This window comes from Anguilla anguilla, chromosome 1 (assembly GCF_013347855.1).
Source record: "Anguilla anguilla isolate fAngAng1 chromosome 1, fAngAng1.pri, whole genome shotgun sequence".
Lineage (NCBI taxonomy): Eukaryota > Metazoa > Chordata > Actinopteri > Anguilliformes > Anguillidae > Anguilla > Anguilla anguilla.
Window position 1 is genome coordinate 85,110,720 of NC_049201.1, and position 27,346 is coordinate 85,138,065.

Genomic DNA, 27,346 nt, shown 5'->3' on the forward strand with positions numbered 1-27,346 from the left:
CCACATTTTGCATATGAATGCACACAAAACATAGCTCTCACCAAATTTTCTACGGACCAAACAGCGATGAACAAAAATATACTGGTTTTTGTCTCAGATCAACACTTAGCTTTAGCCAGTTAGTCAGTGAAATGCAAGCCACAACAACAAGGTCAGGCAATTGCAAGCTCACCCTTTGGTGAAAAGATTCCATGGACACACATACATCCATCCATTATCTATACCCGCTTATCCTGAGCAGGGTCCATCCATTATCTATATCCTGAGCAGGGTCGCGGGGGGTGCTGGAGCCTATACCAGCATGCATTGTGCGAGAGGCAGGATTACCCCATGGACAGGCCACCAATCTATCGCAGGGCACACACACCATTCACTCGCTCACTCATACATATGGGCAATTTAAAGTCTCTAATTAGCCTACCTGCATGTCTTTGGACTGTGGGAGGAAACCGGAGTACCCTGAGGAAACACGCGTGGATACAGGGAGAACATGTAAACTCCACACAGAAAGGCCCCAAGCTGAGATTCAAACCCACAACCTCGTTGCTGTGAGACAACAGTGCCACCGACTGCACCACCGTGCCATCCAACACATATATAGTTAAATGCAAAGATATAGGCACAGTGACATGATTTCTGTTACTTTGGCTTTTCTACTCCAGCACATTGGAAATAAAATATTGAGCATGAGGTTAAAGTGCAGGCTGTCAGCTTTAATTTGAGGGTGTATACAGCTGTAACCGTGTATAGGAATTACAACCCTTTTTATAAATAATCCCCCATTTTAGAAGAGCAAAAGTAATTGGACAATTGGCTGCTCAGCTGATTCTTGCTGAATACCACCTGCATGGGATTCAATCATTAATTAATATACATGACACCTAAAAAAAGGTCTGGAGTTGATTCTAGGTGTGTAATTTGCATTTGCAGTCTGTTGAGGTTATTAGAACTAAGTGTCAATGCCAGTAAAGTAGGCCATCATGAGGCTACGGAATAAATTGATCAGAGGCATAGCCAAAACTTTGAGTGTGTCAAAATCAACTGTTTGATACAGTGTAAATCCACTGTGTTAGAGTACACAGCCAAAACAAAAATACTGTCCCAGTACTTTTGCATTTAACAGAATATGTAACAATGCACATGTATAATGATGAAATTCATTTGTAAATGAGAGATCAATATTAAAGGAATGGCTTACCTTTTACCTTCACCGATGCACCGAAAAGATTCAACAGCAAAATCCTCTGTGAGAAAGCCGTCCTACACTCCTCTCTACCTCTACCGTAACAGGAAGCCAGAGGCAAACTGTGGAGGGGTGATGTGGTTAATGCGCCATCTGCTGGTGGAGAGGGAGCGGTTTAGCTGGCCTGCTTCCACAGCTGTTAGAATTATTCAGTAACTGTTTATATGCTCTACTGTATGTATATTATATTACTATGACTAAAAATCTATTTACAGTACAACCAACATATTTGACATGATTAACAAGTATAATATAAATAGACAGGGATTGATTTAACTTTATAATTTGGAAGATGTAATTTTGCCCCATATGTTTGTTTTGGCGTTATACATTTCATTTAATTTTTAATACATTAGCAGGATGGTAGAAAGCTATTTTACAGAAGCAACACTTTTTTCACATGGTGTGCCTGTGGTAGGTACCTTCGTAAGGCTGTGCTATAGAGATGAGCTGGAAATGTTGAGTTGTATTTAGCACAGTAGAAATGTGTGACCAAAACAGTTACACTTAGCATGAAAAGGCAGGTATGTTTATTACTGTATGACCAATCAGATCAACCCTTAGTTTCACTTACTCTGTTAAAAGTGGTTTTCATTAGCTGGATCTACGGACTTCCACTGCTACGTTACTCTACAGTGAGAACAATAGACTTTATTGTGGTAAACCATGATTCATGTGGGAAGGATTGCTTTTGTTTGATTTAACTGCATATGCCTTCAAAGAGATAAGTGCTATGGTTGCAACCACGTTACTAGATGCCAGATTTGCATAACTGTAAATGGTAAATTTTGGAACATTTCCCTGTATGCTTTACCACATTAAGCTTGAGAGGCAAACTTATGGAACTCAGCGTAAGTGCTTGGTTGAGATATTTCCATGTTTTGTTACCTGCTGTAGCTAGCAGGATGCTTAACGATGAGAACCAACTGTCCAGTTACATTTGCCCTACAGTGTACATAAAATATTAAGTCTATTTCTTTTTACCAGCAACATCCTTTTCTTAAAATTTTTAAATAAAAAAGGCGACATTTCTATTTTCTGCTTGCTAGCTGGCAGAATATGCAGTAGTGAAACTGGATGAATTGGCATTACTTTTTTCAGGATGACATATTTTATCAGAACACATACTGTAAAGTTTACTTAAAAATCTTATGTCCCTCAGGAACACCTGTAATGACACTACTACCAATGGCTGTGTATATCACTCAGGAACACCTGAAATGGCACTACTAGCTGTGGTATTTGTGGCTCAGTTTATTTTTACAGCTAAATATCTTGAGTGTGATACGGGGGTGCAGGAGGAAGTTCATATGAGTGTGTAGGAAAATAGCTCAGTTACAATGCAGGAAGTTGTCTTTTGTTATTAGGATGTGATACATAATGCACATTTTCAGTCAGACCTGACCAGTTGCTTGATCGTGTCTTCATCAGCTGCACAAATCGAATAATCTTTTAAGGATTACAGTGAAACAGAATTATCAAAGTGCAGGTATGTATTGATGTGGCTGTGTGCTGATTTTTAAATTATGGGTTGATTATGTTTTAGGCATTTAGGTGTATGCTACCACCTATTAAAAGCCATAATTTGACAACTATTGGCACAATCTAGATGAAATATTGGATATTTTAGCCTGACATTATGCTCTTTGATTGTGCTGGATTACATTTGATGTGTTATATTGAATACAAATTAATATTATAGTATTCTTTCCATTACCTTGTGAAAGAACTGGCACTAATTGACTGCATATTTTGTTTTACGTGTTTTTCTTTCTTATGTGGGCTGAGATGATGGTAGGGACACACTGGTAGAGAGATGTTGTAAACTGAAGTGAACCCAGCAAATTAGCCAGTCCGGTTAAACTGTACAGTTAAACAAACCGAACGAAACAAAGCAGAAAAGCAAAACAAAAATGCTATAACTTATTTGAAATGTTTGGCGTCAGTAATTTAGGCTTTTTACTTTACTGACATTTAGCAGATTCTCTTATCCAGTTACGTATAATGAAAACTGTGCAAATATGTGGGATTGAATTGCTGTAGAGGGGGAAAGTATGGTTTCAAGAGAGACAGCACATGCAAGAAGTGCAGACTCTGGCAACCTACTGTATCAACAATTCTGCTGAACATTAAACTGAGTTACACAAACAAAGGCTAACCTGTCCTTGCGGCCAGTAGACAACATTAAATGAACAAGAGCAAAGAACCACAGACTCCGGAAACAAAAAAGGAAATAAGCTGCACCTAATGAGGCGATAGCCTTGTGTAGGCCTACTGTTTTTACTGAGACATTAATAGTCATGTGACTTTAAAATACAGCACAGGGTATTATTAATGAAAGATGAAACATTTTATACATACATTTCAAAAACATAATCTTTGGTATATAAAGTGCAGTATTTTAAAAAATGTTTTTTAATCTATCAGTTGTCATGGGTATATATATATTGTTATTTATTGTAGACTATGCTGCAGAACAAATTACCCCAAGGGAATAATAAAGACTCTAACTAATTAACTAACTAACTAACTGACCGACTAACTAACTAGTAGTATGCTACTTTATTAATGAATGACTGAAACCCGACACAATGCTCATGCTATTAAACGCTAATGCTGCATATGTATGTGAAATGCTGAAGCCTGTATTCAGTCAACATTTTTGTTTACTTTGAAATACAAATAAATGCAGGAAATAGTTTTTCTTCACAAACTCGGTTTAGCAGATTCATGTTCATGAAGCTGACTGTTAAAAATAGAGAAAAAAAGAAACAGGCATCTAAATTTAATCACAAATCCAAGTTAAGGTCTACATGTATTGTTCTTTTAAAAAATCTTTAAATGTTGATCAAAACATGCAGTTGTGTACAATTGTTAAATTAGCAATAAAAGGCAGTATACTGTGTAGTCTTATACTATACATTGTGTTTGTGTAAACAAGAAAATATGTTTAAAAATATGTATGTCATTTGTCTCAACAATTGGGGTTTGTTTAACTTGAACCAAATGCCTTCAGCCAAACCTGACCAAGCTTTTAACACTTTGCAGAGTTGTGTTGCATTTCACTGTTTCTGCGGTTCAGTTATAAATAACCTGAGTTGAGTTTCTTGAGGTTCAGTACACCACAATGGACTATGTTTACTGTCTTTAAAAGTGGCCCTATATCATGCAACTATTTCTTTCTCTTCCACCAGGCAAGGTCTTCCTCTGCATTCATCTGCAATGAGAACACAGGCTTTATGGTTTTATGCCATCTACTCATATGGTACTGTTTTTATTCTGTTGTTGCTCTTTCAGCTTGTTCACAGATAGAATATGTCTATTCACAAGTCACATAGTAGAGGCAGAAACCTTTTCAGCTTTTCAAGACCAGGCTTGATATGGTGTTAGACACTAACTAGTCTGTAGGTACTTAGACCACTAGGTACAATATAGTCAGGAATATGGCAAGCATTGTTGGGCTGAATGGCCTGTTCTCATCATTATGTTATGTTAAGAAATGTTAAGAAAGGTCTTTTGTCCATAGTCAAACTGTAACTTGCTTTGCTACTCATTATTGAAATTTGGAGAGAGTTCTGAGATTTCACTTAATTGGTGATAAGTACACACTAAAATCCCTCATTGTTGGCACTGAATGATTCTTGTTCACTTTGACATGAATAAAAGAAAAATGCTAAATTACTTATATTTGTTGAAGCCAAAATGGATTTTATTTGGGTGTCGGTGGTGTTCCAAAAAAAAAAAAAAAGACACAACTGGCCTTGGTGGTTACAGTGAGCCTATGCTTTTCAGCCAATAATATGTTAAAAGCTCAGGCTTGCCTAATTCAATCAAGGTGATTGTAGCTACAATATCTGAAAGATGATGAAATCTAGATAATTAAGGGCAAAATAGCACAGCACAGAACTTTCTGCAGTTGCCTGTGGCTTACATGGGGCGGAAGTGCAGTATAATGGGTAAGGCACTGGGCTTGTAACCTAAAGGTCACAGGTTCGATTCTCACGTAGGACACTGCTGTTGTACCCCTGAGCAAGGTACTTAATCTGCATTGCTTCAGTATATATATAAAAAAAAAAAAGTTGTGTAAGTCGTTCTAAATATGATCATCTGGTAAAGGCCTGTAATGTAATATTCAAATTTATTTTGAAATAAAAACATTGATACATAAATGTGACTGTTTTTATTTTGTTTACACTTACTTGAGCTCAATTAGTTAATCAGCGAGATACAAAGACACAGATTAACATGTAGATTTTTTTTTTTCTTTTAGAAAGAGACTAAAATGGCTGACCATATACATTTTGGCTAATTTGGAAAAAGTGTTGCCAAGAAATTCAGAAACAAATCTAGGAGTAAAAATGACAAAAAAACTAAAATATTTACATTATTTAGCAGACGATTTTATCCAAAGCGACGTACAAAAGTGCATATCATGGTCATTGCACAACTACAAAACACAGGTTCAATAAGGTAAATACTCATTTCGTACAGCTGTTTCTACCCAAGAACACACTTCACACCATTTTAAAGTCTGTATGGAACATAATCTCATAATGTCACACTATGATTGTGTTTTTTTCCAGTGCTAAATGTGCACGCGGCTTCATGGACTGCAGAAATACCACAAACAATCTCAGCACTGCAGGGGTCTTGTGTCGTGGTTCCCTGCAAGTTCAATTACCCAGACCGTGAAATAAAGCCTACAGACCTGACAGGAATATGGCACACGACAAATCAAGACATATACATTTATCACCCGGACTCCTCCAAAGTGATGGAAGAATTCAGGGGCCGGACAAATCTGATTGGGGATATTGCAAGAAAAGACTGTTCACTGAGAATTAATCACCTGAAAAAAAAGGACAATGGCCCATTTATTTTTAGGATAGAGATTCGTGACTTTGATAAGTACTCTTACAAAGATAAATCGGTCTCCATTGATGTCCAAGGTGCGTTTGAAGAAGTGTTCTCTATGTGGCTTATTTTTAAAATCATGAGTATATACTGATAAGATCCTGGGTTCAAGTCATTGTAAAACATAGGCACTTCCTTTTAGGTCTTTGCACTTTGGCTATTGAAAGCCCCACTGCATTCTTGAGACCAGCTGTGATTGGAAATGTGTTTTCATGGCTTTATTCTCTAGAATTGTGACAGCTCACTTTGTTGACCAAAAACTGAAAATGATTCATTGGTATCTTGTAGCTTACAGATGGCGGTTTATTAGATGCTTGTTTTCATTTGACTACAGACTCTCCAGCCTCCCCACGGCTGACCGTGAGCAGGGAGGTCAAAGCAGGTGACGCTGTGACTGCTTCCTGCTCTGTGTCTCACTCCTGTCCCATGGAGCTGCCTCACCTGATCTGGAGCCGCAGTGGAACAACCACCAACCAATCAGAGGAGCTGCCCAACGGCCAATGGAAAGAGACGTCAAACTTAACTTTCACTGCCACAAACTCTGACCACAACCAGCATCTGATTTGCACAGCAAAGTATCAGCAGGTCACATCTGTGCAATCTTCTAAAATATTGAATGTGACATGTAAGTGGGCTAATTTATTTATTTATTTATTTATTTTACATGTTTTTGCACAAAGCCTGAAGTATTTCACAATATTCTTCAAAATGAGAACTAATGCATTTTGATAGCATCTTATTCTGAGGCTAAATGTGTGATACTGCTATAAGAAGATGTAAACTCGTAGAATTGTTCTCTATCTGGGTATGCATCACATGAAATATGAGATAATTAACAGTTACTGTAAATGCAAAAGTATTAGGACTGTAACAAAATTTATGTTGGTTTGATTCTGTACTCCAGCACATTGGATTTGAAATACAATGAATGCGAGGTTAAAATGCAGATTGTCAGCTTTAGTTTGAGGGTATTTATATCTCCTAGCTCATGAAACGTTCAAATAAAGGACCATGTTATGAGTTTATGTGGAAATAAACTATGTTTGTGACTGTTGTCATTCATCTAGATGCCCCAGTCCGTGTGGAGGTCGAGCCTGAGTCCACAGTGGTGAAGGAGGGAGATGCTGTGGAGATGCAGTGCTCCAGTGACAGTAACCCTCCTGCACACGGCTACCAGTGGTACAACATCACTGGCACTCTGCTGTCAGAGGAACGAATCTACAAACTGCACAACGTGTCCAGACACACTAAAGCTCTCTACTGTGCAGCCATCAACACAGAGGGGCACAAGAACTCCACTCCGGCCAAGATCAGCGTGGAGTGTAAGTGCAGATCAAAACGTTTCATTTGGACAGTTACACACAGGCCCTCACGTCTTTGTCGTCTGGCCTGAAATGAATACGTAATGACCATCTTTCTGAGCATATATCAGGTGAAGAGATGTGTTGGGTACACATTTGCAGTGTTTGATGGGTCTCCAGTTATCAGTGTTTTGACATAAAAATAAAATGGAGCAAGGATCTCAGGAGAGATCTGCTTGATTTTAAACTACAACTACAGATGTCTTTCTGTAAGAGGTCCAAATTGAATTAAAATTGCTGTGTATGTTTCATCTCCACATGAACTTGTGTAAGTTATTGTCAGGCCTCAACTTTTCCATTTATTTGCCCTAACATCATCAGCAGTGCACAAAGGCAGATGTTTTGTTTTTATATTCAAATTTGGCTAGTTAGTGATACAGGCATACATTTGGCACAGTATGTAAATAAACTGAAAACTGTAGTTTAAAAAATCTAATAATAATCATAATAATAATAGGAATTCTTTAATAATTTCCAGACCCCCCAAGCATTGGAGCACAATCAGGCTGTGTTGCAGAAATCACAGGGGTGAACTGCCGGTGCCTGGTGGAGTCCAGGCCCGCTAGCAGAGTCCAGTGGAAACTTGCAGATGGCAAAAGTGAAAACAGCAGCAGCGTCCACAGCACAGATGGACAGGACTCCGCCACTGTTCACACACTGCATTTCCACCTGGGCTTTACTGATGTGGTGTCCTGCTACGCCAGCAACAGACATGGGCACGAAACAAGGGTCCTGGAAACCAACCAAAGAGGTACTTTACCATTTTCCTTAACTTTCAAAGGGGTTATATATGTATATATATATATATATATATATATATATATATATATATTAGGGCTGTCAATTGATTAAAATATTTAATTGCGATTAATCGCATGATTGTCCATAGTTAATCGCGATTAATCGCACATTAATCACACATTTTTTATCTTTTCAAAATGTACCTTAAAGGGATATTTTTCAAGTGTTTAATACTCTTATCAACATGGGAGTGAACAAATATGCTTGCTTTCTGCAAATTTATGTTTATTTATTATTGGAAATCAATTAACAACCCAAAACAATGACAAATATTGTCCAGAAACCCTCAAAGGTACTGCATTTAGCATAACAAAATATGCTCAAATTATAACATGGCAAACTCAAGCCCAACAGGCAACAACAGATGGGCATATTGACCTGTTAAATTTAACATTACTTAGTAATATGAGTACTCACGCAATGTAGTGTGTCCGACTTTATGCTTATAAAGGTTCACTAAAACATCCCGTTTTTTAAGCATTAACACAAAACGATGGACCTCAATGCATCGCAACAACAGACACATTCTACAACAGGTACATTGGTCAGCTAAATTTTCCATTGCTCAAAGATCATTCCCTGGATCCCTCGCACTTCTAAAGCAACTCACACAACGTAATTGTGTCCAACCTCACATGGGGTAAATAAAGGCTCACAAAACATCCCCTTCTACTATGTGGGATCAAAACACCATGATACAAAATAAAACAAACAATAAATAAAGTGAGCCGGAAACAGTGGAAAGGGAGTATAATACAGAACTAGGACTCGAACCAGGATATTGCAGTTAGGCTATACTTCAATTTCCTTGGATACAACAGTTCGGCTATAGGCTACTTCTATTTCTTTGGACCGAGCCAGTTGCTTAAACAGACAAGCCTGTTTACATTGTCGGACAACAGGGCAGCTCCCTACTTCTGAAAAGTATGCCCAGACAATGAAAAACTGTGTTCGCCCTGTTTTACTCGGGAAACATGGATTCCCACAGTACACGCTGCTTTTTTTTATTGGTAAGGAGTATATTAAATGAGTAAATAGAGTGAAACCGCGAAACTAGTTAGGCTGCAGTAGTACTGAAATGTAAATATGGTATCACTGTCAGGTTATATCATTTGCAGCTTTTATTTCTGAGCAAAATAACGTTTAATAGCTAAGTTGGCTAGCGAAAAAAGTTGTTGATGGATATCGTAACTTTTAAATTTCAAATATTGCTATAGTGAATGGCAAACATAAACGATACTAACGCATATCACATAATCACACACCCAAATGCAAATGCATGAAAAGCCTAAATACACCATTTTTCTTTCTTACCACGAACTACAAATGCCGCCATTTATCTTAATGTGACGTAACCAATCCGGTAGTCGGAAAAGTCGGAGCTCAGAAATGATGCTCGAATTTCCGACCTATAATTCCGAGTTCTACGACCGTTCAGTTGCTTTTTTCACAACTCGGACCTCGTTTTTTGCTAGTTCCAAGTTGTCTTGAACGTAGCATAAGGGTCGGGCAAACGTTCAGCATAACAGAACGTGCGTTAAAAAAATTAGTGGCGTTAAAACGAATGTGCGTTAACGCGTTATTATCGCGTTAAGTTTTACAGCCCTAATATATATATATATATATATATATATATATATATATATATGTGTGTGTGTGTGTGTGTGTGCATTACACTACCTTGCTTCTAGTCGTCTGGTATTTCTGCATTTTCTAAAGTCTGTCCAAAACTTTCTGCCAGTGGTTTAAAGATGATCTCAGCTAAATCTTTGAGTACTCTTAGGTATATGCCATCAGGGCCAGGGACTTGTCTTTAGTTTATGTAATCTATCCAGTAGGCGGAAGGGTAGTATAATGGCTAAGGAGTTGGTCTTGTAACCTAATTTAAGGTCGCAGACTCGATTCACAGGTAGGACACTGCCGTTGTACCCTTGAGCAAGGTATTTAACCTGCATTGCTTCAGTACATATCCAGCTGTATCACTGGATACAATATAAGTCGCTTGGGATAAGCGTCTGCTAAATGCCTGTAACAATCCAATACTTCTTTATTCTCTATATTAATATATTCTGAGACGTTCTGTGTTCTGAATATGCCTTGCAGCCTATTGGTAACCTCCTCTGTAGTGAAACTCTCAAAAAGTAAATTAAGGCATCAGCAATATCCTTATCCTTACAGTGTAGCAGGGTGGGATGGCAGACCTGCCATCCCAATTAATCTGGAATTTATCCTCACAGGAGTACTGATGGCCATCTACTTATCAGGCGCGGCTGCTTCTGCCTTTGTGCTCATATTGGTTATTTTATTGCTGTGGAAATGTTCAAGACGAAAAAAACGGTAAGTGTTATTTAGAAAACCCCTCACATCAGACTGGAAATTTCATAATATATGCCCTGGAGATATGTTTTAAAAGGAAGCAGTACTGCAACACATATTATATAAAATGAAAAAATGTACCGTTCACTTTTCAAAGGGAGTACAATGACACAGTACAATGTTGCATTGCAGTAAGTCCTCATTTTAACACTGTACATAACTGAAACATACTGGAATGCTTATGAAGCTGTGATTAATTACTAATGGATTACATCAACATGCAAGCCACCCACAGGCTACTGTTTGTATGATGTATGTTTCAAAAGGAATGGGATTATGTTTAGATGGACCTTTTACATTTAATATAGATTATCCCCTGAAACTGGGCTGGCTGTTGTTTGGATGAATTTGGTACGAAATGCAAACCGAAGTGCTCAGATGATGTCACATCATAGGCCCACCTACCTACACTTATGTTTTAGCATAAGAAATCGCTAATTAAAATGTGGCAAATGAAACATGTATAACATTTTTTTTTTGTTGCTTTTAAAGTGTGGAAGTAAAGATAAACCCTGTCTACTCAACTGCAGACCTGTAAGTCTCCAAAGTATGCGACAGAAAAATGTGCATATTCAGTATAGACAAAAATTAATACTATTAATTAACAGCGAACAGTAACTAGCTGCATACTTAATTAGCTATATAATTAAATGCGGTCCAAAAGGAGCATTTAATTATATAACTAGGTTTCATGCTACACTCACTACCAATTTCTACCTAGTCATAGCTTGAACTAATTGTTTGAAACACTGGTTCAAAAGTTTTTTGAACAATTAACACAAGCCACAAAACAACTGCCTTTTGTTGGTTAGCAAAATCCATTTTTAAAACATAATCATTTTTTCAAAACTGCAAATTTATTCTTAAAAATCGCCTCAAGAATGTACATACAGACTTGCAGGCAAGCACGCAAATTTGACAAGGATGATTTCAGTTTAAAAAGTAGGTAATAGCTCCAGACAATCATACAGACTTATCTGGCACAGGTTTTTAAGGCATGTCAACAAATTGTTGTCAGACTCTTGACCAGCATAGCCCACTACAGCTCTTTCTTAATGTGACAAAGAGTCATATTTTCGACATCAAATACGAGCTGAACTAGTAGCAACTGGTGCCGTGGGAGTGGGGTACTACACACACTATCTAAGCAGTGGAGATTTCAGTCGGCGATCAATAGTCCTCACTTTTGCTGATTAGCCGTCTGTTATCTGCAGTTTTCTGTCCGGCTCACGGTGAATTTTGCATGACACACAGGCTAACGTGCATGGGGGTTGCCGCGGCGAAGGGCTAGGGTGTGTAATACGCGTGTCATTTCTTGTTTTATTTTCACAGCGATGACCAGCATGTGGGAACACAGGAAAACATAGCGCCAGCCAAATCCCAGTAGGTCTCTAAAGTACACAGAAGAAAAATATTCAGACTCATATTCTGATTAAACATTAATGAATAATGCTGAATTGACTGTCTTTAATGCCATCTAGCAGCAGGGGAAAGGGGCCTGTTGAAGATCCGTCCGCTCCCGGGGGTGATAACATTTGTGTTAACAGTGCGGTAAGTTCAATAATTTAATATTGCCTGTAGGCACTTGAAATGAAGTGTTCTTTCTGGGTTTTAAAAGACATACTATTTTAGATCAAGTGAGCAGCCAATTCTAGAATTATTGGCACCCTTCATGAAAGTGAGTAGAATGACTGTAAAAAATGAAAGCATACAGTGGGGCATATTTTACATTACATTACAGCATTTAGCAGATGCTCTTATCCAGAGCGACTTACACAACATTTTGGTGAATGGTAAATGGACTCCATTTGTATAGCTCTTTTATCCAAAGCGCTTTACAATTGATGCTTCTCATTCGCCAGAGCAGTTAGGGGTTAGGGGTTAGGTGTCTTGCTCAAGGACACTTCGACATGCCCAGGGCGGGGTTTGAATCGGCAACCCTCCGACTGCCAGACAATCGGTCTTACCTCCTGAGCTATGTCGCCCCTTACACAGCATTTACCTTGCATCCATTTATACAGCTGGGTATGTACTGAAGCAATTCAGGTTAAGTACCTTGCTCAAGGGTACAACGGCAGTGTCATATCCAGTAATGGATATCCAAGCCCAGTTCCTTACCCACTGTGCTACACTGCCCATTTTCGGCTCTAACGTAAGGGGGAGCCACATGCTGTTATCTTAACACAATTTTTCAGACACAAAGAGTTTTTATTGAGTAATACAATTTTTTTCTGCAGAACATACAGTAGGTTTCAAAATGATTGGCATCCCTTTGATTAATATCTGGTTATGCCTCCCCTGGAGACAGTTTTTTAAATATTGTGTAGGCTCTTTGTGCCTGGTGTGAAATAGTGTCTAATTGCATGGTCCATAGGAAACAGTTACAACAGAAAGTATGAATAGAGGTAATCTTTTGCACAGTAATGGGGTAGTGCACACATGCACAACCCTGGAGGCATAACATCACTATACAAGCTTTTCTGGAGCTGCAGGAAGTATAACTTCTGTGCATTTGTGTCTGCAATGAAATGGTTTCACTGTGTTCCTTTTCTATTTCCAGACACCATATTTTGAAGAAGAAGAAGAAGAGGAGGATTATGAGAATTGTTTTAAAGAGGACATTTATGCGAACATGTAATGGAACAAAGTTGGCTAGTCTTAAGAAAAACCTGCTACTTTAACATACGTGATCCGGAGGCAGTTCAAGCGATGACTATGTATTTATAAGGCCTTTGTCACACTACAGGAATTTTGATTCAAAGTCTCCATGCACACATTTCACATACGATACTTTTTTATCGGATATAGCTTGTGCGCGATGTGAATAAGGCTTGTGATTTCTGTCAGCATGTTTATTACTGAACGGCCATGAAGATGGAGGTTTTGGTATCACAAGAATCATAAGAAGGGTTAATTCTGTTCTCTAGTACGTGTGCTGGGTGCTTGGAAAGGATCCTTTTGATTTTTTAACGGTACATTACTTGATGTCTTATTTCAATATTGTTTATTAATATTGCCTTATACTGCTTTGAAGGCCTACATGTATTGTCACCAAGTATATTACTATAATCAAGAGCGAAACATTTATATTTAATTCATTGATTATTTTGTGTTCTGAGAATATCTTTGCTGCAATAAATAATTCACGGTGTTAGAGGGGTCAGCTTTTGTGATAAATATATGGCCCTTGTACGATAGATGATGGATGGATGGATGGATGGAAGACTGTCAAACTAATCCTAACATCATACACTGTGTGAATTACATCAGAGGAACAAGAGAAGCAGGGAAAAATGGTTGCAAAGCTACTGTGATTTCAAATTGAATAAGGATGGAAGCCGCCCTGACAATGGCTTAAATGATTAAAAATTAAACTGTAAATCTACGACGTTCAGTTCACAAATTGTGTATTACCACATTGTGCATATTAATGCACAAAAAAACATAGCTCTCGCCAAATTTTTATGGACCGAACAGTGATGAGCAAAAATATACTGGTTTTTGTCTCAAATCAACACCTAGCTTTAGCCAGTTAGTCAGTGAAATGCCAGCCACAACAACAAGGTAAGGCAAGTACAAGCTCACCCTTTGGTGAAAAGATTCCACAAAAACACATACATCCATCCATTATCTGTACTCGCTTATCCTGAGCAGGGTCCATCCATTATCTATACCCGCTTATCCTGAGCTGGGTCCATCCATTATCTATACCCACTTATCCTGAGCTGGGTCCATCCATTATCTATGCCCGTTTATCCTGAGCTGGGTCCATCCATTATCTATATCTTGAGCAGGGTCACGGGGGGCACTGGAGCCTATCCCAGCATGCATTGGGCGAGAGGCAGGAACACACCCTGGACAGGCCGCCAATCTATCGCAGGGCACACACACCATTCACTCGCTCACTCATACCTATGGGCAATTTAGAGTCTCCAATTAGCCTACCTGCATGTCTTTGGACTGTGGGAGGAAACCAGAGTACCCTGAGGAAACCAACGCGGACACGGGGAGAACATGCAAACTCCACACACAAAGGCCCCAAGCTGAGATTCGGACCTACGACCTTCTTGTTGTGAGGCTACAGTGCTACTCACTGCACCACCCTGCCGCCGGACACATATACAGTTAAATGCAAAAATATCGGCGATATTTGTTTTTTTGGCTTTTCTACTCTAGCACATTGAAAATAAAATATTGAGTATGGGGTTAAAGTGCAGACTGTCAGCCTTAATTTGAGGACATATACAGCTGTAACCGTGTAGGAATTGCAACACTTTTTATAAATAGTCCCCCATTTTAGAAGAACAAAAGTCATTGGCTGCTCAGCTGATTCTTGCTGAATACCAGCTGCATGGCATTGATTAATATACATGACACCCAAAAAAGGTCTAGAGTTGATTCTAGGTGTGTAATTTGCAATTGGAGTCTGTTGAGGTTATTTGAACTAGGTGTCAATGCCAGTAAATTAGGCCATCATGAGGCTACGGAATAAATTGATCAGAGGCATAGCCAAAACTTTGGGTGTGTCAAAATCAACTGTTTGATACAGTGTAAATCCACTGTGTTAGAGTACACAGCCAAAACAAAAATACTGTCCCAGTACTTTTGCATTTAACAGAATATGTGGCAATGCATATGTATAATATTGAAATTCATTTGTAAATGAGAGACCAATAACACAGGAATGGCTTACCTTTTACCTTCACCGATGCACCGAAAAGATTCAACAGCAAAATCCTCTGTGAGAAAGCCCTCCTACACTCCTCTCTACCTCTACCGTAACAGGAAGCCAGAGGCAAACTGTGGAGGGGTGATGTGGTTAATGCGCCATCTGCTGGTGGAGAGGGAACGTTTAGCTGGCCTGCTTCCACGAATGTTAGAATTTTTCAGTAACTGTTTATATGCTCTACTGTACGTATATTATATACTATGACTAAAAATCTATTTACAGTACAACCAAAATATTTTATATGACTAACGTATAAAGTATAATATAAATAGACAGGGATTGATTTAACTTTATAATTTGGAAGATGTAATTTTGCCCCATATGTTTGTTTTGGCTTCATAAATTTCATTTAATTTTTAATACATTAGCAGGATGGTAGAAAGCTATTTTACAGAAGCAACACTTTTTTCACATGGTGTGCCTGTGGTAGGTACCTTCGTAACGCTGTGCTACAGAGATGAGCTGGAAATGTTGAGTTGTATTTAGCACAGTAGAAATGTGTGACCGAAACAATTACACTTAGCATGAAAAGGCAGGTATGTTTATTACTGTATGACCAATCAGACCAACCTTTGGTTTCACTTACTCAGTTAAAAGTGGTTTTCATTAGCTGGAACCACTGACTTCCACTGCTACGTCACTCTACAGTGAGAACAATAGACTTTATTGTGGTAAACCATGTGTGGTGTGGGGATGGCTGGTTTAAGCAGCCACACCTGGCCTGGGTCAAGCTAATTAGACCTGGCCAATTGGATAATTGGTTAAGAATTAGATAATTGGCCAGGCTAATTGGGCCCAGGAACAGGAGTGGCTGCACCTGTGCGTAGTGAGGTAATCACTGCGCACAGGTTAAATCTGCCATCCCCACTCACACGGGGAGCTTCGGTCATGACTGGTTTACATCTGCTCATTTGGCGTTACCATCTTGCCAAACCCTCGTGAATAAATGTGGACTGTTTTAACATCATCTCCCTGTGTCTCTGTGCTGGAGGGCCCCTTGGAAAGCCACTTCGGTGGCCTGTGGCAGGCGTGTTTGCCACACCATGATTCGTGTGGGAAGGATTGCTTTTGTATGATTTAACTGCATATCAAAGACTGCCTTCAAAGAGATAACTGCTATGGTTGCAACCACGTTACTAGATGCCAGATTTGCATAACTGTAAATGGTAAATTTCGGCACATTTCCCTGTATGTTTTACCACATTAAGCTTGAGAGGCAAACTTATGGAACTCAGCGTAAGTGCTTGGTTGAGATCTTTTCTGGTTTTGTTACCTGCTGTAGCTAGCAGGATGCTTAACGATGAGAACCAACTGTCCAGTTACATTTGCCCTACAGTGTACATAAAATATTAAGTGATAAAAATGGGACAGTTCTATATTCTGCTTGCCAGCTGGCAGAATATGCAGTAGTGAAACTGTAAGAACTGGCATCATTTGTTGTTTCAGGATGACATATGATATCAGAACACATTTTGTAAAGCTTACATGGAAATCTTATGTCCCTCAGGAACACCTGAAATGACACTACTACCAATGGCTGTGTATATCACTCAGGAACACCTGAAATGGAACTACTACCTGTGGTATTTGTGGCTCAGTTTATTTTTACAGCTAAATATCTTGAGTGTGATACGGGGTTGCAGGAGGAGGTTCTTATGAGTGTGTAGGAAATTAGCTCAGTTACAAGGCAGGAAGTTGTCTTTTGTTATTAGGATGTGGTACATGATGCACATTTTCAGTCAGACCTGACCAGTTGTTTGATCGTGTCTTCATCAGCTGCACAAATCGAATAATCTTTTAAGGATTACAGTGAAACAGAATTATCAAAGTGCAGGTATGTATTGATGTGGCTGTGTGCTGATTTTTAAATTATGGGTTGGTAATGTTTTAGGCATTTAGGTGTATGCTACCACCTATTAAAAGCCATAATTTGACAACTATTGGCACAATCTAGATGAAATATTGGATATTTTAGCCTGACATTATGCTCTTTGATTGTGCTGGATTACATTTGATGTGTTATATTGAATACAAATTAATATTATAGTATTCTTTCCATTACCTTGTGAATGAACTGGCACTAATTGACTGCATATTTTGTGTAATACTGTGTTTATATTGTGCAATTAATTAATTAATTAATTTTATTTCTGGCAGGCGATTTACGTGTTTTTCTTTCTTATGTGGGCTGAGATGATGGTAGGGACACACTGGTAGAGAGATGTTGTAAACTGAAGTGAACCCAGCAAATTAGCCAGCCCAGTCAAACTGTACAGTTAAACAAACATGAAATGAAACAAAGCAGAAAAGCAAAACAAAAATGCTATAACTGATTTTAAATGTTTGGCGTCAGTAATTTAGGCTTTTTACTTTACTGACATTTAGCAGATTCTCTTATCCAGTTGCGTATAATGAAAACTGTGCAAATATGTGGGATTGAATTGCTGTTGCGGGGGAAAGTATAGTTTCAAGAGAGAAAGCACATGCAAGAAGTGCAGACTCAACTGGCAACCTACTGTATCAACAATTCTGCTGAACATTAAACTAAGTTACACAAACAAGGACTAACCTGTCCTTACGGCCAATAGACGACATTAAATGAACAAGAGCAAAGAACCACAGACTCCGGAAACAAAAAAGGAAATAAGCTGCACCTAATCAGGTGATAAGCCTTGTGTAGGCCTACTGTATTTACTGAGAAATTAATAGTCATGTGACTTTAAAATACAGATCAGGGTATTATTAATGAAAGATGAAACATTTTACACATACATTTGAAATACATAATCTTTGATACATAAAGTGCAGTATTTTTAAAAATGTTTTTTAATCTTCATCAGTTGTCATGGGTATATATATATTGTTATTTATTGTAGACTATGCTGCAGAACAAATTACCCCAAGGGGATAATAAAGACCCTAACTAACTAACTAACTAACTAACTGACTGACTAACTAACTAGTAGTATGTTACTTTATTAATGTATGAATGAAACCCAACACAATGCTCATGCTATTAAACGCTAATGCTGCATATGTATGTGAAATGCTGAAGCCTGTATTCAGTCAACATTTTTGTTTACTTTGAAATACAAATAAATGCAGGAAATAGTTTTTCTTCACAAACTCGGTTTAGCAGATCCATGTTCATGATTGCAGAACTCAGAAAGCTGACTGTAAAAACAAGAAAAAAAAAAAGAAATAGGCCTCTATAATCACAAATCCAAGTTAAGGCCTACATGTATTGTTCTTTTAAAAAATCTTTAAATGTTGATCAAAACATGCAGTTGTTTACAATTGTTAAATATTAGCAATAAAAGGCAGGTTCAGTACACCACAATGGACTATGTCTACTCTCTTTAAAAGTGGCCCCATATCATGCAACTATTTCTTTCTCTTCCACCAGGCAAGGTCTTCCTCTGCATTCATCTGCAATGAGAACACAGGCTTTGTGGTTTTATGCCATCTACTCAAATGGTACTGTTGTTGCTCTTTCAGCTTGTTTACAGTAAGAATATGTCTATTCACAGGTCACGTAGTAGAGGCAGAAACTTTTTTCAGCTTTTCAAGACCAGGCTTGATATGGTGTTAGACACTAACTAGTCTGTAGGTACTTAGACCACTAGGTACAATATAGTCAGGAATATGGCAAGCATTGTTGGGCTGAATGGCCTGTTCTCATCATTATGTTATGTTAAGAAATGTTAAGAAAAGTCTGTTGTCCATAGTCAAACTGTAACTTGCTTTGCTACTCATTATTGAAATTAGGAGAGAGTTCTGAGATTTCACTTAATCAGTGATAAGTACACGCCTCATTATTGGCACTGAATGATTCTTGTTCACTTTGACATGAATAATAATGTGTTAAAAGCCCAGGCTTGCCTAATTCAGTCAAGGTGATTGTAGCTACAATATCTGAAAGATGATGAAATCTAGATAATTAAGGGCAAAATAGCACAGCACAGAACTTTCTGCAGTTGCCTGTGGCATACATGGGGCGGAAGTGCAGTATAATGGGTAAGGCACTGGGCTTGTAACCTAAAGGTCACAGGTTCAATTCTCACGTAGGACACTGCTGTTGTACCCTTGAGCAAAGTACTTAATCTGCATTGCATCAAGTATATATCCAGCTGTATAAATGAATGCAATGTAAAAGCCATGTAAAAAAATAATAAGTTGTATAAGTCGTTCTAAATAAGATCATCTAATAAAGGCCTGTCATGTAATAATCAAATTTATTTTGAAATATAACATTGACACGTAAAATGTGATAGTTTTTTTTTTTTTGTTTACACTTACTTGAGCTCAATTAGTTAATCAGCGAGATACAAAGTCACAGATTAACATGTAGATTATTTTTTCTCCTTTAGAAAGAGACTAAAATGGCTGACCATATACATTTTGGCTAATTTGGAAAAAATGTTGCCAAGAAATTCAGAAACAAATCTAAGAGTAAAAACAACAAAAAACTAAAATATTTACATTACATTTATTTAGCAGACGCTTTTATCCAAAGCGACGTACAAAAGTGCATATCATGGTCATTGGACAACTACAAAACACAGGTTTGATAAGGTACAATACTCATTTTGTACAGCTGTTTCTAGCCAAGAACACAATTTACACCATTTTAAAGTCTGTATGTAACATAATCTCATAATGACTCACTGTGATTGTGTTTTTTTCCAGTGCTAAATGTATACACGGCTTCATGGACTGCAGAAATACCAAAAACAATATCAGCACTGCAGGGGTCCTGTGTCGTGGTTCCCTGCAAGTTCAATTACCCAGACCCCCCAAAAAAGCCTCCAGCAATAACAGGAATATGGCAAATGACCGACTACCAATTCATTTACCACCCAGACTCCTCCAAAGTGATGGAAGAATTCAGGGGCCGGACAAATTTGATTGGGGATCTCGCAAGGAAGAACTGTTCACTGAGAATTAATCACCTGAAAAAAAAGGACAATGGCCCATTTATTTTTAGGATAGAGATTCATGACTTTAATAAGGCCTCTTACAAACATAATATGATCTCCATTGATGTCCAAGGTGCGTTTGAAGAAGTGTTCTCTATGTGGCTTATTTTTAAAATCATGAGTATATACTGATAAGATCCTGCGTTAAAGTCATTGTAAAACATAAGCAGTTCCTTTTAGGTCTGTGCACTTTGGCTATTGAAAGCCCCACTGCATGCTTGAGACCAGCTGTGATTGGAAATATGTTTTCATGGCTTTATTTCTAGAATTGTGACAGCTCACTTTGTTGACCGAAAACTGAAAATGATTCATTGGGATCTTGTAGCTTACAGATGGCGGTTTATTAGATGCTTGTGTTCACTTGACTACAGACTCTCCAGCCTCCCCATTGCTGACCGTGAGCGGGGAGGTCAAAGCAGGTGACGCTGTGACTGCTTCCTGCTCTGTGTATCACTCCTGTCCCACGGAGCTGCCTCACCTGATCTGGAGCCGCAGTGGAACAACCACCAACCAATCAGAGGAGCTGCCCAACGGCCAATGGAGAGTGACATCAAGCCTGACATTCACTGCCACAAACTCTGACCACAACCAGCATCTGACTTGCACAGCAAAGTATCAGCAGGTTACATCTGTGCAATCTTCTAAAATATTGAATGTGGCATGTAAGTGGGCTAATTTATTTATTTATTTTACATGTTTCTGCACAAAGCCTGAAGTATTTCACAATATTCTTCAAAATGAGAACTAACACATTTTGATAGCATCTTATTCTGAGGCAAAATGTGTGATACTGCTATAAGAAGATGTAAACTCGTAGAATTGTTCTCTATCTGGGTATGCATCACATGAAATATGAGATAATTTACAGTTACTGTAAATGCATAAGTATTAGGACTGTAACAAAATTTATGTTGGTTTGATTCTGTACTCCAGCACATTGGATTTGAAATACAATGAATGCGAGGTTAAAATGTGGATTGTCAGCTTTAGTTTGAGGGTATTTATATCTCCTAGCTCGTGAAACGTTCAAATAAAGGACCGTGTTATGAGTTTATGTGGAAATAAACTATGTTTGTGACTGTTGTCTTTCATCTAGATGCCCCAGTCCGTGTGGAGGTCGAGCCTGAGTCCACAGTGGTGAAGGAGGGAGATGCTGTGGAGGTGCAGTGCTCCAGTGACAGTAACCCTCCTGCACACGGCTACCAGTGGTACAACACCACTGGCACTCTGCTGTCAGAGGAACGAATCTACAAACTGCACAACGTGTCCAGACACACTAAAGCTCTCTACTGTGCAGCCATCAACACAGAGGGGCACAAGAACTCCACTCCGGCCAAGATCAGCGTGGAGTGTAAGTGCAGATCAAAACGTTTCATTTGGACAGTTACACACAGGCCCTCACGTCTTTGTCGTCTGGCCTGAAATGAATACGTAATGACCATCTTTCTGAGCATATATCAGGTGCAGAGATGTGTTGGGTACACATTTGCAGTGTTTGATGGGTCTCCAGTAATCAGTGTTTTGACATAAAAATAAAATGGAGCAAGGATCTCAGGAGAGATCTGCTTGATTTTAAACTACAACTACAGATGTCTTTCTGTAAGAGGTCCAAATTGAATTAAAATTGCTGTGTATGTTTCATCTCCACATGAACTTGTATAAGTCATTGTCAGGCCTAAACTTTTATTTGATATAACATCATCAGCAGTGCACAAAGGCAGACGGTCATTTTTATCTTAAAATTTGGCTAGTTAGTCATACGGGCATACATTTGGCACAGTATGTAAATAAATTGAAAACTGTAGTTTAAAAAATCTAATAATAATCATAATAATAATAGGAATTCTTTAATAATTTCCAGACCCCCCAAGCATTGGAGCAGAATCAGGCTGTGTTGCAGAAATCACAGGGGTGAACTGCCGGTGCCTGGTGGAGTCCAGGCCCGCTAGCAGAGTCCAGTGGAAACTTGCAGATGGCAAAAGTGAAAACAGCAGCAGCGTCCACAGCACAGATGGACAGGACTCCGCCACTGTCCACACACTGCATTTCCACCTGGGCCTTACTGATGTGGTGTCCTGCTACGCCAGCAACAAACATGGGAACGAAACAAGGGTCCTGGAAACCAACCACAGAGGTACTTTACCATTTTCCTTCACTATCAAAGGGGTATTTCTCGGTTTATATATATATATATATATGTGCATTACATTACCTCACTTCTAGTCCTCTGGTATTTCTCCAGTTTCTAAAGTCTGTCCAAAACTTTCTGTCAGTGGTTTAAAGATGATCTCACCTAACTCTCTGGGTACTTTTGTTTACATGTCATCAGGGGGGCCAGGGACTTGTCTTTAGTTCATGTAGTTTATCCAGTAGGTGGCAGTGTAGTATGATGGCTAAGTAGGATTCACCAGTAGGACACTGCCTTGTACCCTTGAGCAAGGTACTTAACCTGCATTGCTCCAGTATATATCCAGCTGTATCATTGGATAAAATATAAGTCGCTCGGGATAAGAGTGTCTGCTAAATGCCTGTAACAATCCAATACTTCTTTATTCTCTATATTAATATATTCTGAGACATTCCTAGTTCTGAATATGCCTTCCAGCCTATTAATAACGTCCTCTGTAGTAAAACTCTCAACAAAGTACATTAAGGCATCAGCAATATCCTTATCCTTAAGGCGTAACTTGGTGGGATGGCAGACCTGCCATCCCAATTAATCTGGAATTTATCCTCACAGGAGTACTGATGGCCATCTACTTATCAGGCTCAGCTGCTTCTGCCTTTGTGCTCATATTGGTTATTTTATTGCTGTGGAAATGTTCAAGACGAAAAAAACGGTAAGTGTTATTTAGAAAACCCCTCACATCAGACTGGAAATTTCATAATATATGCCCTGGAGATATGTTTTAAAAGGAAATAGTACTACAACACACATTATATAAAGTGAGAAAATGCACCGTTCACTTTTCGAAGGGAGTACAAGACTTGTACAACGACACAGTACAATGTTGCAGTTGCAGTAAGTGCTCAGTTTGATCATGTACGTAACTGCAACATACTGGAATGCTTATGAAGCCGTGTTAATAATTACTGGTGGACTGATTACATCAACATGCAAGCCACCCGCAGGCTGCTGTTTGTATGCTGTATGTTTCGACATATATGGGATTATGTTTAGATGGACCAGGAAATCGAAAGTTCATTGCCTGCAGTGAAGCCTTCTTTTTTCCTGGTTTTGTTTGTTTTTGCTCCTATAAATGTCCCTCTGCTTTGTCAATTTTTTGACATTTTTGACATGCCTTTTACATTTAATATAGAATATCCCCTGAAACTGGGCTGGCTGTTGTTTGGATGAATTTGGTACAAAATTGGTGCAAACTGAAGTGCTCAGAAGATGTCACATCAAAGGCCTACCAACCTACGCTCATGTTTTAGCATAAGAAATCGTTGATTAAAATGTGGCAAATTAAATATATATAACATTATTTTTTTTTTAACATTTTTTAATCTTCAAAGTGTGGAAGTAAAGAAAAACCCCATCTACTCAACTGAAGGCCTGTAAGTCTCCGAAGTATGCAACAGAAAAATTGCTGTTAATGAATACTATTAATTAACAGCAAACAGCAACTAGCTGCATAATTAACTAGCTATATAATTAAATGCAGTCCAAAAGAAGCATTTAATTATATAACTAGGTTTCATGCTATACGCACTACCAATTTCTACCTAGTCACAGATTATCTCAAATGCTTGAACTAATTTTTTGAAACACTGGTTCAAAAGTTTTCTGAACAATTAACACAAGCCAAAAAAACTGCCTTTTGCTGGTTAGCAAAATCCATTAAAAAAATATAATCATTTTTTCAAAACTGCAAATTTATTTTTATAAATCGCCTCAAGAATGTACATACAGACTTGCAGGCAAGCACGCAAATTTGACAAGGATGATTTCAGTTTAAAAAGTAGGTAATAGCTCCAGACAATCATACAGGCTTATCTGGCACAGGTTTTGAAGGCATGTCAACAAATTGTTGTCAGGCTCTTGACCAGCATAGCCCACTACAGCTCTGTCTTAATGTGGCAAAGAGTCATATTTTCCACATCAAATACGAGCTGAACCAGTAGCAGCTGGTGCCGTGGGAGTGGGGTACTACACACACTATCTAAGCAGTGGGGATTTCAGTCGGCGATCAATAGTCCTCACTTTTGCTGATTAACCGTCTGTTATCTGCAGCTTTCTGTCCGGCTCACGGTGAATTTTGCATGACACACACACTTAATGTGCATGGGTGTTGCCGCGGCGAAGGGCTAGGGTGTGTAATACGCGTGTCATTTCTTGTTTTATTTTCACAGCGATGACCAGCATGTGGGAACACAGGAAAACATAGCGCCAGCCAAATCCCGGTAGGTCTCTAAAGTACACAGAAGAAAAATATTCAGACTCATATTCTGATTAAACATGAATGAATAATGCTGAATTGACTGTCTTTAATGCCATCTAGCAGCAGGGGAAAGGGGCCTGTTGAAGATCCGTCCGCTCCCGGGGGTGATAACATTTGTGTTAACAGTGCGGTAAGTTCAATAATTTAATATTGCCTGTAGGCACTTGAAATGAAGTGTTCTTTCTGGGTTTTAAAAGACATACTATTTTAGATCAAGTGAGCAGCCAATTCTAGAATTATTGGCACCCTTCATGAAAGTGAGTAGAATGACTGTAAAAAATGAAAGCATACAGTGGGGCATATTTTACATTACATTACAGCATTTAGCAGATGCTCTTATCCAGAGCGACTTACACAACATTTTACACAGCATTTACCTTGCATCCATTTATACAGCTGGATATGTACTGAAGCAATTCAGGTTAAGTACCTTGCTCAAGGGTTCAACGGCAGTGTCCTATCCAGTAATGGATATCCAAGCCCAGTTCCTTACCCACTGTGCTACACTGCCCAATTTCAGCTCTAACGTAAGGGGGAGCCACATGCTGTTATCTTAACACAATTTTTCAGAAACAAAGAGTTTTTATTGAGTAATACATTTTTTTTCTGCAGAACATACAGTAGGTTTCAAAATGATTGGCATCCCTATGATTAATATCTGGTTATGCCTCCCCTGGAGACAGTTTTTTAAATATTGTGTAGGCTCTTTGTGCCTGGTGTGAAATAGTGTCTAATTGCATGGTCCATAGGAAACAGTTACAACAGAAAGTATGAATAGAGGTAATCTTTTGCACAGTAATGGGGTAGTGCACACATGCACAACCCTGGAGGCATAACATCACTATACAAGCTTTTCTGGAACTGCAGGAAGTATAACGTCTGTGCATTTGTGTCTGAAATGAAATGGTTTCACTGTGTTCCTTTTCTATTTCCAGACACCATATTTTGAAGAAGAAGAAGAAGAGGAGGATTATGAGAATTGTTTTAAAGAGGACATTTATGCGAACATGTAATGGCACAAAGTTGGCTAGTCTTAAGAAAAACCTGCTACTTTAACATACGTGATCCGGAGGCAGTTCAAGCGATGACTATGTATTTATAAGGCCTTTGTCACACGACAGGAATTTTGATTCAAAGTCTCCATGCACACATTTCACATATGATACTATTTTTTATCGGATGTTGCTTGTGCGCGATGTGAATAAGGCTTGTGATTTCTGCCAGCACGTTTATTACTGAACGGCCATGAAGATGGAGGTTTTGGTATCACAAGAATCATAAGAAGGGTTAATTCTGTTCTCTAGTACGTGTGCTGGGTGCTTGGAAAGGATCCTTTTGATTTTTTAACGGTACATTACTTGATGTCTTATTTCAATATTGTTTATTAATATTGCCATATACTGCTTTACAGGCCTACATGTATTGTCACCAAGTATATTACTATAATCAAGAGCGAAGCATTTATATTTAATTCATTGATTATTTTGTGTTCTGAGAATATCTTTGCTGCAATAAATAATTCACGGTGTTAGAGGGGTCAGCTTTTGTGATAAATATATGGCCCTTGTACGATAGATGATGGATGGATGGATGGATGGAAGACTGTCAAACTAGTTCTAACATCACACTGTGTGAATTACATCAGAGGAACAAGAGGAACAGGGAAAAATGGCTGCAAAGCTACTGTGATTTCAAATTGACTAAGGATGCAATGGCTTAAATGATTAAAAATTAAACTGTAAATCTACAACGTTCAGTTTACCAATTGTGTATTACCACATTTTGCATATGAATGCACACAAAACATAGCTCTCACCAAATTTTCTACGGACCAAACAGCGATGAGCAAAAATATACTGGTTTTTGTCTCAGATCAACACTTAGCTTTAGCCAGTTAGTCAGTGAAATGCAAGCCACAACAACAAGGTCAGGCAAGTGCAAGCTCACCCTTTGGTGAAAAGATTCCATGGACACACATACATTCATCCATTATCTATACCCGCTTATCCTGAGCAGGGTCGCGGGGGGTGCTGGAGCCTATACCAGCATGCATTGTGCGAGAGGCAGGATTACCCCATGGACAGGCCGCCAATCTATCGCAGGGCACACACACCATCCACTCGCTCACTCATACATATGGGCAATTTAGAGTCTCTAATTAGCCTACCTGCATGTCTTTGGACTGTGGGAGGAAACCGGAGTACCCTGAGGAAACACGCGTGGATACAGGGAGAACATGTAAACTCCACACAGAAAGGCCCCAAGCTGAGATTCGAACCCACAACCTCGTTGCTGTGAGGCAACAGTGCTACCGACTGCACCACCGTGCCATCCAACACATATATAGTTAAATGCAAAGATATAGGCACAGTGACATGATTTCTGTTACTTTGGCTTTTCTACTCCAGCACAATGGAAATAAAATATTGAGCATGAGGTTAAAGTGCAGGCTGTCAGCTTTAATTTGAGGGTGTATACAGCTGTAACCGTGTATAGGA

General features: G+C 38.7%; 1 protein-coding gene and 1 long non-coding RNA gene across 7 annotated transcripts; one reads left to right on the forward strand and one right to left on the reverse strand.

Moving 5' to 3' along the window:
• Positions 1 to 2,423: 2,423 nt before the first annotated feature.
• LOC118235720 (myelin-associated glycoprotein-like) lies at positions 2,424 to 26,596 on the forward strand. 6 transcript variants are annotated; one of them, XM_035433400.1, is made up of 11 exons: positions 2,424 to 2,732; positions 4,438 to 4,508; positions 5,827 to 6,192; positions 6,492 to 6,782; positions 7,225 to 7,479; positions 7,997 to 8,269; positions 10,557 to 10,656; positions 11,188 to 11,229; positions 12,028 to 12,078; positions 12,177 to 12,246; positions 13,256 to 13,846. In XM_035433400.1, exons 2-11 carry the CDS (start codon positions 4,466 to 4,468, stop codon positions 13,331 to 13,333), a joined length of 1,569 nt encoding a protein of 522 aa, XP_035289291.1. In that variant the 5' UTR covers positions 2,424 to 2,732; positions 4,438 to 4,465; the 3' UTR covers positions 13,334 to 13,846. The 6 variants fall into 6 exon arrangements, with proteins under 6 accessions (XP_035289291.1, XP_035289311.1, XP_035289300.1 ...); XM_035433420.1 differs by having other exon boundaries at positions 12,180 to 12,246; XM_035433409.1 differs by lacking the exons at positions 12,028 to 12,078; positions 12,177 to 12,246; positions 13,256 to 13,846 and adding exons at positions 24,760 to 24,810; positions 24,909 to 24,978; positions 25,784 to 26,596 and having other exon boundaries at positions 2,425 to 2,732.
• On the reverse strand, positions 10,872 to 23,700 carry LOC118236070. The gene is made up of 2 exons (XR_004766979.1): positions 23,591 to 23,700; positions 10,872 to 10,985 (listed from the first exon to the last, which is right to left on the reverse strand). It is a non-coding gene; the product is annotated as an uncharacterized LOC118236070 (long non-coding RNA).
• Positions 26,597 to 27,346: the final 750 nt, after the last annotated feature.